Genomic DNA, 16,862 nt, shown 5'->3' with positions numbered 1-16,862 from the left:
TCGCATTAGATTCGGGACGTAAAACAGTTTCATACAAGTATACATAGAAACATTTGCGCCTCATTTCAAACCCAATAAAACCCGAACAATCCCTTTGTTGATATAGCCCTGTCAATATTGTTTTCGATCATCTTTTATTCTCCGACTATTTCAAAGCTCATTTCCCTCGTCTCATATCATTGCGATCTTAGTCCTTGTGTACGATCGCGATCAGGTGATCGATTACATGACGACCATGATGAGTATGAGGTCCAATTTCCCGGAGCATGACCTGAGGGTATACAGGCATGCTGTAACCGGCCCTTCTCGCCCTTGTGTTCAACAACATACTCCACCGACCTCAGACATAGGAAGTCCCGATGTCGAGATTGAAGGTGCATCCTGTAAAGCAGTTCAACGCGCAAAGCTCTCTTCAACTAACGGTTCCAACAGACGGTGATATCGACTCCCAAGATGCACCCAGTCTTGAAAGCGTACCTTGCCTCGTCACTCCACCTCCCAACCGTTCCTCAATGCGGCTACCGAGCTTTGAGGCCTTTGATCGCGGAGTTGAAGCTACCGCACGACCGAGCGGGCGCATAAGTGATCATTCTCGAGGCTTCATACTTCCAAGTCCCTCTGAGTTGATTGCCCATGGTGATCGAAAGCCTCCTCCTCCTACCCCTCGACTGCCATGGTCTTCGTGGAGTTGTCAAAGCGCCAACTCGTTCACGGAGTACAGTTACTCACAGCAGAGGGTAGTGACTGGCCTCGGTATTCTCCCCTTCAGTCTCAGTAATGCTCAACGCACCGTCTATGAAAGGCTTCCATACAGCGCCGCAGACAAGCAGTTCACACCTCGTCTTGGTCCATCCGCTGCCAGTTCCTGGCATGATTCATCGATTGATGTTGACTCCAACTATCGGTTTAATCAAAAGTATACAATAGAACAGGGAGACTTCATCATCTACGCCAGACATGACAAGAAGCTGAGCTGGTCAGGTGTCGTGAGAGAGTTTGCTAACCAGTTTGGCAATACTCCTCGACGCACAATTCAAGGCCTCCAAGCTTGGCACTACCGAATAAACAATCAGATACCAGTCTGGGACGAAGACGGATGGTTGTGCTTTGATCACGAAGACGATGACAAGCCTCGTCAAATCAGTATCAAAGCTCGCGAACGACACATGTATCTACATCCCGGACAGTCACTCGGTATTGCTTCGCGATATCCCGAACGGGCTGTGACCTACACGTGGGTTGATCCCATGACGAAGCTGGCGGCAAAGGATTGGGGTATGTAACTTCCACTATTTGACGATCAAGGACAACATTAACCACGCCTACAGCTGCCAAACGAACTCTACAATATGAGACGCGACGGCGAAGACAGGGAAAGCGGTTGCGGCGATTGTTTGCCAAGCAGAATTCAGATTGAGCATTGCCGGCTACAGAAAGTAAGGTTTCTTTGTTATGTACGATATGACTGATTTTTGGACTGCAATGATGTTTATGACATGGTCTCAGCCTGTCCCAAGTGTATAGTTATGGCTAATGGTTAACGGCTTATGGTATGAACGCGTTGGTTTCGATAGTGCTCCGGTTCCCTTGTGTATCTATGACCTACATAGAGCAATTGCCACAGAATTGTATATTGATTGTAAACACGAAATGCTGTTTAGTTCATCCGTGAATATTACCTAAGCATGACACATGATTAATAAGATCTGTGGGCGGCTCATACCTGCATAGCCGGCTGTGCGATTAGTGTCACGTGCTTATCTGTATAGCTGGCCTAGTATTTTACTTTAAAGCTATTTATCTTTTTTAATTAGGAATATAGTGTGACGGTTGAGGTGAGTAGCCTAGGGTAAGAGGTCTAGCCTTATTAGTAAGAATGGAGGACTGTCTGTCTTGACAGATATAAAGGGACAGGACCTTAAGGGGGATTTTAGCTTCTTTATGCTTTTTTAGACTAAATTTTATATATTTTATTCTCGTATCTGATACTATTAAACTGATTACTTAATTCTCTATTTAATAATAAAGTCTTTATTTTAATTGAACTTTTATAGCTGGTTATATAAAGCTTGTAGTTGAAGATTTATTAGGAATTATTATTTTCTGCAGTTTTTTTCCTTGTTATTGTTCTTTACCTTTAAAATAGTATATATATATAATATATTAGAATATAGCTTAGAAAAAGGGCTATTTACTAATATATATATTATAACTATATAAGCTAATATAATTAAAATATAAGCTTTTAAAGTTAAATCTTACTTAAATATATAAAAAGTTATATTAATTATTATTATATAAATTAAAATAAAATATCTATTATATAATTTAACTTTTAAAGTATTTTATAAGATTTTTTATAAATATTTATTATCTTAATATAAATAACTATTAATTTATTAAATAATTTTTTTAAATAAATTATATCTAGCTTAATATAATAGCTATTTAAATAAAGTTTTAAAATTAAAATCTATAAAAATTTAAATAAAATTATAAAAAATCTATAATTATTATATTTAAGTTATATTAAGTTTAATTATATTAATACTTTAATTACTTATTATAGCTTATATAGCTTATATATAATAATTATAGATTTTTATTAATTTTTTTCTATTTTTTATGAAATTTAATTTTAAAACCCTATTTTAATAGCTATTTTATTGAATTTAATATAATTAAAATAATATTAAGGGGCTGTGTGAATAAGCCTTTAGTCCTTATTCGCACAGCCAGCTGTGCAATAAGCACGTGACACTAATCGCACAGCCGGCTGTGCGGGTATGAGCCGCCAGATCTGTGAATTTACTGACTAAGTTGCCCTAAATCAGGTGATCGCTTGGCTATCGGCTGCCAAGATTCATCCCAATGAGATGGAGAAATGACTGATCAAAAGAATTGCAGATGGACAAGGTTATTGCTATTCTGAATCAAGCTACATGCAGATCGCAAGCCACACTGACACATACAAGTACAAGAGCGACATACGCTGGCCCAAGCAGCACTAAGCCCTAAATTGCTTAGGAAGCGATATATGCATGGACAACTCATCTTGAGACACGGCTCAGTGAGACACGGCTCCTTGAGACACGGCAGAGTCTTAATGCCCTTCTTAACGGCTTACTAATATTTGTATCGTAGATTGGGTATAGCTCAAGCGGCACTTGTAGGGAGAATAAACTGGGAATGCCGACTGCGAGATACACGCTGTTTGAGCCACAAGTAGCACTGCTCTGCATCCCTGTTGCTTCGGAATATCTGACGGAATGCCCAGAGAGTATTGACCGAATGTTTCACCGATGCACTAGTCTTCAAAGCCCAAAGTCTCAACATGAATATTGCCGGCTAAGATGGAAGGTAGTAAGCATAGAGGCATGACTAACGAAGCACTGTAGAATCGGTTGCGTTTGCAATAGAGGTGCAGCGAATGGATTGATAAGTGCACTCATAGTTGGTGGATTGAGCAGTAGTATTCATCTAGAGACTAAATGTTGGTAGCCTTGTCAACAACAGAGAACCATTCCTTAAGACAGACCCAGATGCTGGTGATGCTACTAGTTATGCAACTGTTTGACACAACAAAGACCGAGGAAAGACATTCCAGCATGCAATAGTCATATTCAGGGATGGATTCGTGAAGCGGTGAGTGAAGGGCGATGTAAAACCATGATGGGATTTGAAATTACTGTCTCGATCCATCACAGACTCCTGAGACTTGTCATGATTTCAGGTATATAAGAGTCTCGTTGTTCTCGCAAATATCTATTCATCTCATCATCACAATCACAATCATTCACTACAACTCCAACACTTCAACCAACACTTCAACCAACACTTCAACCAACACTTCCAACACTACATCCTTCAAAATGTATGCCTACACTGTCATCGCTTTCCTGGCCGCCTCCGTCGCCGCCGCCGGCAACGGTCCCTCTATCTCCGGCCTCACCGTTCAGCAGGCTGCCAACTCTTGTGCCAACGGCCAGAGCGTTTACTGCTGTAACAAGACCACCAACAAGCCTGCTGGCAACTCCGTTGGCGACGGCGCCGGCATTGCCAACGGTCTCAGCCTCTTCAGCCAGTGCTCCAAGCTCGACGTCAATGTCATCGCCATTGCCAACAACCTCCTCAACAAGGAGTGCCAGGCCAATGCTGCTTGCTGCCAGGACAGCCCCGGAACCGTAAGTAACCCATATAAAACACTATATGATACACGCTAACAATCAACAGGCCGCTGGTGGTCTCGTCAACGCCGCTCTTCCTTGCGTTGCTATCAGCAACCTTGTCTAAGGTTGAGCTTTCCGCAGTCCCTTCGGGTATCCAATGGGGCGTCTGGGGCCAGGAGAAGGCTTGGATTCGCAGCCTTTGAGGACATGCCTGAGACGCCTTGACAATTAGATCTTATCGTATGATACTTGTTGGAACTAGAGGTCCTGTACGATTTCATCTTCAGGTGTTGCCTCGATTCGTTAGTGTGCGACTTTTAATACAAGATTCGTCTTCTCATACATTTCCTGACTTCCATCGTGCCTCACATAAACTGTAAATTTGAGAAGTGTTTTTTTCCAGTTGAGACTTGTGGCTGAAAGCTTACTCCGGCACAGAGAATCTAGTACGTGACCGAGCATACACTGCTCGCATCTGGTTCTTACATCTGATCCCATACTACGCTGAAGGTATATCATCCATGTTCTCTGACATGCTGGAGATTCGAAGACTCTTGCACCATAAGATACAGAACAATTTATCATTGGTAAGTATTGCTAACCAAGTTACAGTCCTTACTCAACAGCTGACATTAGAGGATCGCTTTCTGAATGTTGTTATGATGGTGACCTCGCTTCTACATCTGACTTTACTGTCTTATCCTTCCGCTGCAATACTGACAAGCTTTAACGTCGGCCACAAGCCACTCTAATCTGCGATATGTAAGAGGTAGTTCATGAATCGATGACGACACACCGTCACACATCCAGAGTAGTCAAGATAGACACTAAGCTGCCCATGAATAATTACAATACCAGAATTCTAAACTCAGTGCGTTTGCAGCCGAGACGCAGAGGTCAAATTAAGGAGATAAATGCTCAATACGCGAGTCTCGACGAAGTGTTTAAGCAAAACAACTATCACGATCCAAAGGCCGAGGGAGCATGAGAGGAAAATGAGTCAAACATGGATCGTTTTCAAGTATCTAAACATGCATAATATCTAATGGAAGCCCACCATCAATCAAAACCTCGTCAACCAGAATAACCTGTCGCATGTCGCTGACGATAAGTAGTCCAAGAGTTGTGCATCCGGCGTCTTTGGCCGGGGGTAAACTCTTCATAGCAGATGCTGCGGCATATAGTCAGTGGTGAACCAGTTGGATGTCTTACAAATTACTTACTCATACGAGTAATCCATGTAATTATGAACTGGATCGTAACCAGGGATATCGGGACAAGTGTCCTTTTGTTTAGGACAACCACTTGTCGGCTCTCCCTGCGCCGGCGTATCAGCGACTGAATCCCCTGGGGCTTCACATCCATTCTCAAACGTGTGAAAAAGACTGAACCAATGCCCGACTTCATGGATCGCAGTGCCGCCCAAGTTATACGGTGCGGCATCGCCACCGGGAACACTCTGCGCCTCGATTACACAGCCGTCACGTATGAATACATCGGATCCAGTGGTGGTGTTTGACGGAAAGGTACAGTAACCAAGAGCGGATGTGCTACCAAGCCTCGCAGTATCGACGAAGTAAAGATTGAGAGTGCTGTAGTCGCCCTGACGCAGCTCTCTCTTCATCCCGAGTTCATCATCGCCGCCAGCCCATTTTGAGTTGGTAGTGCAGGTTACGTTTTTCAGATCGAATGAGATATTGTGAGGTGCGAATGCTGTGTTCAGAACCTTGAACTGGGCAGCTACCTGTCGTTGAGAAATTGCTTCCGATGCGTTTGAGGTTACAACGTGGATGTAGGTATCGACACAGATATGTCTAGATGTTTCGATCCTTGTCATCTTTTCAATGTCCTCTAGCGCCTTGACGCTGGCCCTTTGTTCCGGGGTAGGTTCGTTGATGGCGCAGCGTGAAAATTGATTTGAGCGCTGGGCATACGCTATAGCGTTGCTGAAAAGAAGCAGAAGCAAAGCTCCGGGAAACATGTTTGGCTGAGATGGCGGTTGTAGAGAATTGGTAAGAGGCTGTAGGGAAGTGATGGGCAGAAGTCGGCGTATGGATGCATCGTCTTATATCCCATTGCCGTTTTTGTATCACGAGTCTTCGAACAATAGGAATGCATTACTGATATCCCTCTCAATAAGTGTTGCTTCCCGAGCCCAATAATACCCCTAGCCGTAACACGGTATCGTGATCGGGATGAAAACATTGTTTGTAGTGGTGAATAGCATGGCATTGGTAGACATGCTCGCTGTCTCATTGGCCTCGCCCTTTTGAGGGACACGGCACAGGAGATGGATATTCAATCGAAAGGCAGAATGGGATTCAACGTATTCGACAGTGGCTTGAAGGGAGAACGGCACATGAAGAAATTGCTTGAAGAATGGAGTATTACAGATGATCGACAGGGCGCCCAGAAAAATGTCTCGAAGCATAGCATCAATATCATGCCTCCTTTCTTTAGAGGACTAGCCTGTATACTGAAGTAGCAGAGCTGGGAATAATCCCGAGCTCGTATTGTGTAACGACCTACCGCGGTTCCGCACAAGGAGCGAGGCATGGAAGAGAATAAGCCAACTTTGGAGAGTATTCTATGGAAGTGCACTCATGTTTGCTCATTTTAAAGATGTTATATCACAATTAGCATAAATTGCTCCTAAGTAAAACTAGTGCGATGTTGAGTTACAAAGATTAAGCTATCTATATCCATCAACGCAAATTTCTAAGCTCCCCTACACCATTAACCATCTCCTATAAATAGCACTGGGCTGTCTGTGCTGATTTAAGCTCTCTGCCACAAGTCTCAACTGCAAATAACACATGTCTCTGAATAGCCCGACTGCAGAGTCAACGAGGTTACCCTGCTGGTCATGGAATGACTTCATTGCCCTCCAAGATTGGTTAGCACGCATGAAGATACTAGTTGGTGGGAGAAACTCACCATGAGACTTTGGACATCGGTCAAAGAGACTGAAAAGAGCTTAAACACCGCCAGGAACAGCGGGGGCAGGGGCACCAGGATTTGGCGCCGAGGGAGCGACAGCGGGAGTAGTAGGAACAGCAGCAACGCTTGAGACCTCAGTAGGAACGCCGTTGACAGTGGTAGGGACACCAACAACATCAGTGGCGCAACCAATGGGTTCCGTGGTGGTTGTGGCAGGAGATATGAGAGCGCTAAGAGAAGAGATGATCGCCTCAAGATCGCTAGGAGACTGGCGCTTGTCAAAAGGAAGGCCGCCATCGAAGGCATCAGACGTGGTTGTGGCAGCGGTGACCTCAGTGGGCGTACCAGAGACAGAAGTCGAGAAAGTCAGGATATCCGTCATGGACTGAGTAGGGATGGGCAACTGGCCGATGAGAGAGCTGAGCGAGTCGAAGAAGGCATCGAGATCGAACTGACGTTTCTCAAGAGCGGCAGCGTTGGAGCCATCATAGGGAGCCGCAAAGGCAACGGAAAGAAGGGCAAGACCGATAACAGACTTCATTTTGAATAAGGAAGTTGAATTTGGTGAGAAGGAGATATGTGTTTAGGTGTTGATATGGTGAGGGGTGCAAGTGTTTGAATGGTGCGAATTGTTGTAGCGCTGAGATGGGAGGAAGCCCCATGATGTATTATATATTGAATTCTCAAAGCTATTTCAATCACCATCTGCCTTATCATGAAATGTGTAAATGACGTAACTTCCTTGGTATGTCGGTGGCTGTAGCCACGAGGAAGGATGCCTGAACACTCTACGTAATTGTCATCGAAATCAAACCCGATCGATGATTTCTGGATCCGATCTGATCGATGAAGCAGGTCACGATAGACTAAATACATGAACTTAGACTGGGTGGTTTGGCAAAGAGTACTGATGTTCTAGATGTGGAACGCGGAATCAACCATGGCATATCTCAAAGTGGTAGGTTTGCACTGGGCTTTGATTAATACCCACTTGATCTTCTTCCAAGGTCTCTTATCTTGGAACCGTAGAGACACAAGATATTAGGACCGATTAGTAAGACAATTTCTAACTGAGTGTTGAGATGTCGAACTGTTGTCAAGACCAAGAATTCCGTCATCAACGTTCCGATCAGATATATGCACTAAGACATGGCCCGAAAACGAAACGTCTCGCAATGACGTAAGTGCCTATGATTGAATGTTGTGGCACGTGAGATAATCGTAGCTAATAGTTCATCCTCATGCTGAACCTCTACCAATTACAGCATATTGCGGTTTCGTTCTTTCACCTATGCAGTAATCTCTAGTGAAATTCTGTACATCCACGTGATTTTCACCCTTGATTTCATTCCCAGCAATGCATAGACGATAATATTGGCAATATGCAGGCAGGTTGGAACGCTATGCCGCTTGATCAGAATTTTTCAATAAATCGTCGCCCCTTTTGTTCTCTATCGTGACCTGCCTGTCGTTCAGCATCACTTCATCCCTCAACATGAAGCTTATGCCGATAAATACGTTGCTAGATCCATCGTCAACTACGTCCAGTTTCTAGCTAATTGCACTTTATCTCGTCTTTGCTGCGCAAAAAAGGAACATGCGCTCTATTATCGTCACGGCTATATTCGCCGGCTACGCTGCAGCAAGTTCACTTTCAAAACAACACAAGCACATCAGAAGGGCCTCAACCTTCCAGATAGTCTACAACGGGACAGAAAAGCTGAAAGCCGCCAATAATACCCTTTACATAGGTTCGCCCAAACAAGACGCTTGCTGTAATCAGTTCAATGCTGAGGATGCGGCCACCTTCTATCTACAAGACGAAGAGCTCTTCCTCTATTCACCAGGAAATCCCAAGCAACAGGTGATTGTAAACAGTGCAAAAGCAGCTAAAGAATGTGAGAAGACTTTCATGGGACACTGCACTCGGCTCACAATATTTCCTCTAGGTCAAACCTCTGTTGGCTACGTCATTGGTTCAAGAAAAAAGCTAGACAAGACGCTGAGAGAAGGTTGGCGGATGGATGATGATGACAATATTACCTTCAAGGGCCTCAATTTGATGGTGTGCAGTAGCTCTGGGGTTAGGGGGGACATTATTGTGCAGAAAAGTGATTGCCCGCTCGAGGGCTGCAGGGCGTGTCAGAGGGTCACAGCAAAGGCGGCGTACACAAGCCATCCCACGAGTTGCTTATATAGTGGAAAGGGACAGGTTGTTTCACACTTTTGTTTGTAGCGAGCTAGTCAGGATGCTTATGAGATATGTCACTGTATCATTACGAACCTTAGGGGTGAACGTGACCGCGACCTGAGATGTTCGGAACTCATATCTGTGATAAAATGTGGAGTTGTGGATATTTAAGTATACTCCTCGAAATTTATGAATAACAACTGCTTCACGACGCAGTTTTTCGTGAATGAAACTCAGAAAAGGAAAGGGGGAAACAACTGCTGTCACATCAACCCAGGGTTGCGGCCAAACCTATTCCCTAGTGGCTCTTGCAAATCACGTAGCGTGTGGTCCATAAAAAGACTCCCTATTTATTCTTGGCCTACAAGGAAACTAAAGTGAAGGGGTTGACTGTCAGGAGTTGACTACTGAGGTCGCGGGAGCCGAAACAAACTTCAGGGAGAGCGCGGAGATTTAAATGTGAGCGAAGCGCAGCCTTGTGATGCAGCGCAACCAGAGAACACTATCGACTTGTGCCGCGATTACCCCTTATGTGTCTCGGATCTGACTGTAAGTACATCCGTAAAGTTGCTACCAAGTGGAACTATTGATTTGTGCCGTGTTTAGCGCATTTTTGACTCAGAAGACCGTTGCAAGCCCACCTACCAAAACTCTCCCTTGATATTGCCATATACGGCAACCAAGATTGTTGTGAGAACTCAACAGAGCAAAAATCACTATAAAGATCTCGATATGCCGACGCTCTGGAATGAATAACAATCCAGCCCTCATTCGATCTACACTCCTTTAGCCACACTCATTTAGACTCCACGAGACTCCTAACATCTCACAACATGAAGTTCTCTACACCAGCCCTTCTTCTTGCTTCCATTCCAATCGCCTTTGCTAGCCCTGGCAGCTATGGATATGGATATGGATATGGATGTGACTGCGAGAAGGTTGCTACTGTAACCGCTACATCAACATGCACGGTCACAAAGTCAATTCACGACCCTCCGGCCATCGAGACCGTCAAAGTCACTGTACCGATCTACAAAGCGCCAGCCACCAGGACTGTCACCAAGATCGTTACGTCAGTCGCTGATCCTCCCACCGCCAAGACCGTCAAAGTCACGGCTACAGTCTACAGCCCCCCGGTCACTAAGACTGTTACCAAGGCTACCACCGTCACAGAGCCCATGTACAAGGCCCCAATCACCAAGACTGTCACTAAAGCTGTCACCACATACGGTTGGAAGCCTACTGTCACCAAGTACCACAACGAGCCTGCATACACCATGTACAAGACCCAGACTGTCACTGAATCTATCACCAAGCCCTGCGCTGATCACGGAAAGCCTCAGTACAACATTGGCGTTTATGACAACTCTGGATATGAAAACTCTGGGAGCGGGGACTACTATGCCTGAGAGACGAAGAGTCTTGAACACTCTGGCTTTACATCATTGCTTTAATATTTTCATTTCTCTATGTGGGACCAGGTAATTTTGGTGGTTTGGAGCTGGTTATGTCAGATTTATGTTTAGGGCAACGCTTTTACGCCTTTTAGAGTACAGGAACCTGTTTAATCATAATATTACTCTTTGTTGTTTAATCACAGTTCTTAGCCCGTGATAATTTGCCATTATAAGCTTACCGTTTCAGTCATGAAGGGGCTTGCAGGCAGTACGTGTATTCAAAGAGAGGCAATAACCACTGATCAAACCAATTACCCTTGTGTTATCAAATGGCCATGTTAGATGGGCTGACGGTCGCAAGCGGGGAAAAAGTTGCTTGTAAAGTGCTTCCATGTAGCCTTGAGTAACACAGATGCTACCAGTATAGAAACAAGTGGGAAACTGCGTGCTTCCTTGTGAACATTAATAAACAGATCTCTTAACCGATAGCTTGTCTTGAGCTATTCAACGTTCGTCATGGCTAGCTCATTTTGGATACCATAACGCGACAGCATGTTTGAAAAGCCAATACTCAGTGAAAACATCAACTCTGTTGGACTTGAACCTTTTGTTGTGTCTCCCTCAAACGGAATCCATTTGGATTATGTCTATGATACTTTGTAATTCCTGACAACATCTTATGAGATACCCTATCCACGTCAGCCACAAGCCGGAGTAATAACTATCTGTATACCTGAAAGCTAGAGGAAGCCAGTCATGCAAAAAGAGATAGTCTAGACTATACAAGGTACGAATCATCGACTTGATGAAGAAACTCTTTGTTCAAGATATGGGTGTATCCACAGCATAGGATTTCTTTTTGTCAGCAAGTTTGATAGCGCAATGAGGATATTTATTTCAGGTATAGAAGGTTAGGTTCTACATGGAGGTGAGTACCAAGGCCGGCGTGTAGGAGGAAAGAAAGTTCGGGACGTTACTGTAAATAATAAAAAGTCCGAGGTAATTTAATATAAATTTAAGATGAATTTAGGATACCTTTTACTGCGTTATTTTGACACATTACATTAAGGTCTGATATTCTTGCTCCCTGAGAGCTAGCAACAACTCTACATAGTTATATGTGATTTAAGTTTAGTAAGCTGCAGTAATGGATATCGGACTGCAGCTAGATTTTCTTTACATTTGAGATACTATGACCTTTAGGCGCCCACGCTCTAACCCAGATTAGTTAGGCCTCATGAGAAGACACAGAAATCCTGTATTACATGTCTAGAAATGGAATGATCAAACACGCGTGACCTCTGATAACCCATTCACTACACACTCTAACTTAGACTACCCTTGCACCGCTTATGCATTCAAACAATTCATCTCCCCAGGTTGGCGTATGATAAATGAAGAAACTATCTGCAGCCTGTTCCCAAGCCAGTTCTTGTCCCTTAATAATCAAACTACTGAGCTCCAAAGAGAATACTGTGATAAGGTTAGAGTTTCAAAAGAGGCTTCAGCCTTGAAGGCACAAAGGTAAATGACGCCCTCATTATTTCGTAGAATCTTACTTTTATCTGAAAAGCTAGATATCTTAATGACTGATTTTTAAGGTGTATAAATAAGTGGCTGCCTGCCTGCTGCTCTTCCGTAAAGATGATCCAGCTCAAAGCACACCAAACAGAATACGTCTGTATTGGTCAAACAGTCAATACGGGCCACAAACAAAAAGTTACACCAGCACGTGGGCAAACATAACGTAGACACGCGTTCGGCACTAGTTGACAGTGATTGAGCTTGGTTGTTGCCATTGCATCGTGGCCCATAGCTGACAGTGATTAACTGCCCATCAGCTGACAAAAACGCTTGATACGCCCGTTCTCTGTCTCTCGACTCTTCCCACCAACCGGAATTCTGAATCTCTACATCATAAATCCAAAGCCTGGGTTCTGTGTGGTGATTACAAGGTCTCAACCTACCGACTTCCCATCGTGAAGCGCTTCAGCCAGTCCACCAAGACCTGCACCACAGAACAAGACCTACCAGAAGAAATACAAACTACAGCCACAAACACGCCCTTCAACCGTCTTTTGGATACATCCGAGCGGCTGCAGATTTCCCACAAAGCACGCTTCCTTCGTTCTGCCAGCTTTCACCATGACGACCTTCGATGCTGAAACATTCGCTTTCCTCTCCTCCATCAAGGAGCCCGTCCTCGAAGACGGCGCAACGCGTACGAGGCTCCTCGACATGATGAACAATCTCACAGCTCCCCACCCTTGCGAGATCATGCAGTGGCTTCAGATGGCAGAGTTCCGCGACTTTGCCTCTGACAACTTGCTGGTTCATTGTGTCCAGACCTGGGCTGGCTACAGAACCCAAACCCACTCGTTGTGGATCTTTCTGCTTCTAGGCAATTTCATCGCGAGAATGCTTGGGCGGGAAGGGTTTGAGTGCACAGTCGGGGGTACACGATACCAGTGCGCTCGACCTGAAGAAGTGAAGATGGAGCTGGAGTACAGGTATAATGAATGGGCATACGAGATGGAGGACATGGCGATCGACATGCCGTATGCGTTTGGAGATTCGTTGATCTAAGGCCATGTTGCCTGTTGCTCTATCTGAAGTGATAGACCTGACAGCTGATGCTTGCATCCCGCCTTGTGGCTGAGAGCTTAAATCAGAAGAGAGCTCAGCTTGCGTCCCACGTCTTACTTCGACGATATCGCTCCCAGTTTGACATCAACATTTGAATATGAAGCTTCTAGGATAGCTGAGCAATAAAACCTGATGAAAAGAATGGTAACATCCTCACATTTGTCAAGCAACGTGACAAGACTTGAACAATGTTGACGGCCAAGGATTACCTTACCGCCACTTACAATCAGATAAGTCCTTTCGCGTTAGCCAGTGAACATTATTCATCATCATAATAATATCATCACGAGGATGTTTCTTCCCGTTATCTTCCCAGAATGGTGAAATACAGCGACGAGGCAGAATAGTGGCCCATCCGCCCATAGTCCTAATCTAGACCCCAATGCTTCGGCAGCCGAGCAAACCCAACACAGCCCTCACAACACGTCCTCTTCAATTCTCAGCCTCATCATTCGACCACTGACACAAGTTCGTCCCTGAGACAAAAGTCGGCGAGTCCAGCGCCATCCCTGCACCGCCTCCAACCAACCAGATCGCCCGCCTTCGATGGCATCAGCTTAGTTCCACGCCACATCCGCCAGGGCTTTTTCCGATCGGTACAGCGCTAATTCCCATTTAGTACTGTATGCAGCGCTGTCGCACAGCCACAACCCTTCTGATCTACCGACCGCGGTACACAATTGGCTGTTTGGCCTTCAGCTGCCAGGTACAGACATCGCATGGAAAGGCTGTTTTAGCTGATGATCTGCTTACACGAGATCCTCCGACCCAGCGCCCCGGTTCAAAGGGGTCTTGGCAGGAATGTGTAAGAGAAATCGAGGCTGGGGTACCGCGAAATTCTTCCCTCTAAGGAAAATATTCTCGAAGATCGTTCTTGTCATGAGGAGAGGTATCAGCCTTATAAGATATCGGTTGACCAATCGCCATTCATATGGAGACTCTAATAGGAAGAGCGGTCCATTTGTACTGAAACGGGTTGATTCTGTCGGAGGCAGCGATATTGCAATGTTGGATAATGGAAGAGGTTGCTTTGGTAGATTGGGGGTCAAGGGGAATGAGACTCTCCGTATGCCAAACGACCGTTTAACATGAATCAATTTGGTATATAAACTCATTTCTTCAGTCTCGGGCGTATGGCAGTAACCTAAGGAGACTCAGATTCGTGGTATCACTCTTCTTGCACAGGAACTCAACGCAGAAAATCCAGACTTGACACGCCTTTCACTTTAGGCCACTTTTATAACCTTCATTATGATATTTCCGGCATTTGTTGCAAACCTTGAGGACGTATACCCCAGCAGCTCTTCAAGTTCTAGAGGCTCCTACCAGATCTCAGACCAAATCGTTGACATAGGCTTCCCCCAAATCATGCAACTGACCTGGACACCATCACCCTCTACAATGGCTCTCTTCATCTCTGAGCCCGGTTCTCATACTCTGTATGCAGTCTGTATGCCTCGCGGCTGGCAAGGGCCGACATATCTCTTCCCAGGGTCCAGTGTTGCTGGAGATCCGATATCGTCCGGAATAAGATCCAGCGACGGGTTCACCTTTCAACTCCCCGGAATACCCAGCTACAACACTCCCTCCGACCAAGTCATTATGACCTACCATCGCTCGCGGTCTAATCCCCGATACACCCTCTCGATGAGGGTTGAACATGGTGGAAGTCGCAGAACAGAGTCCTTCGAGTGGCGCGTCTCGTCAGAAGCTCAGAGAGGCGCTTACAGCATGGTATGGGAGCTTGTATCGCTAGGCCGTACAAGCAAGTCAAGCTCGGCCCGCTCTCGAAGTGCTGAAGTTGTTGCGATGATACACGAAGACAATACAGCATCTGCATCGGTGTCTGCCCAAAGGTCGGGAGGATTCCAATTTCTGGGCAGGGCAGCCACGGGTTCAATGGGATATCACTGGACTGTCACAGCTTTAATGACCAGTGTAGCAATTCTGCAGGATACCGGCCGGGGCTAGCACGAAAAAACTAGTGAAGTTGTGATATGGTTATTACAAGCAGATATTTAAGGCTGGGCATCGCGGATACGGGCAGACTTAGCAGGCTAAATCAGCCCCATCTCTACTCTATGTTAGATGCTGTATTGCGGCAAGTTAATAATAGATAAACTACGTTTTCCTTAATTTATATACATTGTTTCATGCCTTAGAGTCGGGGTCTTATGTTTCCGTGCCTTCTTGGAATTGCCAAAAAAAGATGTGCGTTACTCCCTCCTCCACGAGTACTTCAGCTCATACACACGCGCAGCGTCATAGTTCGGAGCTCTGTTAAGCCTGTAACTCGCCTTTCGCAGCTTGCTTAGGCGAGCTTTCCCTCCGTGAGATACTGAAGCCGCAGTATGTTTATGTTGAAGACACCAACAACCCTGAGAACAGCTAGGAAATAGCTAAAGAAGACTATGGCAACTTCAACATCTCTGGACGACATCTAATTGGGGATCTAGGTTTTTCTGTACTTGGCATCTGTGCTTAAGGGCTCATAATCACTCAAAGAACTTGTCATGTTATTCACTCACACGCCCGTCAATACTCAGACACAATAGCGGCGCAGTCCGTCGATGACGACTGTCCAGTGTGAGAATGGTGTGAATAACGAATATAATAGGCCATTCCGGCGGTTACTATCCCGGAATCGTTGTGAGTAGGCATGTCTTTGTGGATCAGAGTTCTCAGACATCCATATTCATCTCCGCTGGGTCTGGGGCCCTGAGACTCTAACGTACAGCTGAACCTTGCAACTACCTAATGCACTACGATCTTACATCTTCCCAACAGCTTACGTTTGATTCTCAACAGAATATCCCAATACCAAGACACCACGAAATACTTCCCACTACGATCTCAATATGTGCACAAATCTAAGTGTTCAGCACTGGTGCAAGTGTGGCAAAGAAGCAGAACTAGAGGGCCCCAAATTCTTACGATGTTTAGCAAAGGGCACGTCAGAATGCAAAGGCACTGTCGATCAGGAAATTCGAGAGTGGGATTCGGAGAAAAGATGTGAGAAGTGCGAGGAGAAGAGGAAGGAAGAAGAGGCCAAGCAACAGAAGGAATAGCGAGCCAAGAAGACCGCATAATAGTCACCACTTTGAACAATTGAAACCCTGTAGCTTGATCTTGTTGCATTCAGCTATCTAGACAACTGAAAGACACATGACCTAACACTGATCGCTCTCCATTTCTGTGGTGACGCGTGAAATCTTCCAGCCACAATAAGAGTGTAATTCGCATGTTGGAATGACTTTTCGCAGTTGCTCACTGACTTAATTAATGACCGGCACGGCTATAAAATGGCTTTTTAAAAACGTGAACTCCCCGCTGTAACATTTGCCCCCATTAATAACCCCCGGAAGTTAGAAACGGTACACTCAAAAGTCAATATGTGCGTAGAGAAGATCTTTCAGTACTGGTGTAAGTGTGGCGAGAAAGCAGGGCGAGAATATGTCGATCATCTATGCACCTTGGCGAATTGCAAGGGCTGAACAAATGAAGAACGACAGATACGAA

The 16,862-nt window shown here is 45.1% G+C and overlaps 5 protein-coding genes across 5 annotated transcripts; 4 read left to right on the top strand and 1 right to left on the bottom strand.

Annotated features, from left to right (window-relative positions):
* Positions 1-359: 359 nt before the first annotated feature.
* On the top strand, positions 360-1,417 carry J7337_003699 (uncharacterized protein; the record flags this gene model as incomplete). Its single annotated transcript, XM_044821411.1, has 2 exons — positions 360-1,275; positions 1,329-1,417. The coding sequence occupies 2 exons, from the start codon at positions 360-362 to the stop codon at positions 1,415-1,417; spliced, it is 1,005 nt and encodes a 334-aa protein (XP_044682744.1).
* Positions 1,418-3,872: 2,455 nt separating this feature from the next.
* On the top strand, positions 3,873-4,293 carry J7337_003698 (uncharacterized protein; the record flags this gene model as incomplete). The annotated part of the gene is made up of 2 exons (XM_044821410.1): positions 3,873-4,184; positions 4,234-4,293. 2 exons carry the CDS (start codon positions 3,873-3,875, stop codon positions 4,291-4,293), a joined length of 372 nt encoding a protein of 123 aa, XP_044682743.1.
* A 2,853-nt stretch (positions 4,294-7,146) lies between these two features.
* Positions 7,147-7,650, bottom strand: J7337_003697 (uncharacterized protein; the record flags this gene model as incomplete). The annotated part of the gene is made up of 1 exon (XM_044821409.1): positions 7,147-7,650. The coding sequence occupies one exon, from the start codon at positions 7,648-7,650 to the stop codon at positions 7,147-7,149; it is 504 nt and encodes a 167-aa protein (XP_044682742.1).
* A 2,483-nt stretch (positions 7,651-10,133) lies between these two features.
* J7337_003696 (uncharacterized protein) lies at positions 10,134-10,709 on the top strand (the record flags this gene model as incomplete). Its single annotated transcript, XM_044821408.1, has 2 exons — positions 10,134-10,372; positions 10,430-10,709. The coding sequence occupies 2 exons, from the start codon at positions 10,134-10,136 to the stop codon at positions 10,707-10,709; spliced, it is 519 nt and encodes a 172-aa protein (XP_044682741.1).
* A 2,133-nt stretch (positions 10,710-12,842) lies between these two features.
* On the top strand, positions 12,843-13,283 carry J7337_003695 (uncharacterized protein; the record flags this gene model as incomplete). The annotated part of the gene is made up of 1 exon (XM_044821407.1): positions 12,843-13,283. One exon carries the CDS (start codon positions 12,843-12,845, stop codon positions 13,281-13,283), a length of 441 nt encoding a protein of 146 aa, XP_044682740.1.
* Positions 13,284-16,862: the final 3,579 nt, after the last annotated feature.

The sequence above is a fragment of the Fusarium musae genome, chromosome 3 (assembly GCF_019915245.1).
Source record: "Fusarium musae strain F31 chromosome 3, whole genome shotgun sequence".
NCBI lineage: Eukaryota > Fungi > Ascomycota > Sordariomycetes > Hypocreales > Nectriaceae > Fusarium > Fusarium musae.
The sequence above is the reverse complement of the archived record's forward strand: the minus strand, read 5'-3'. Positions and strand labels throughout refer to the sequence as shown.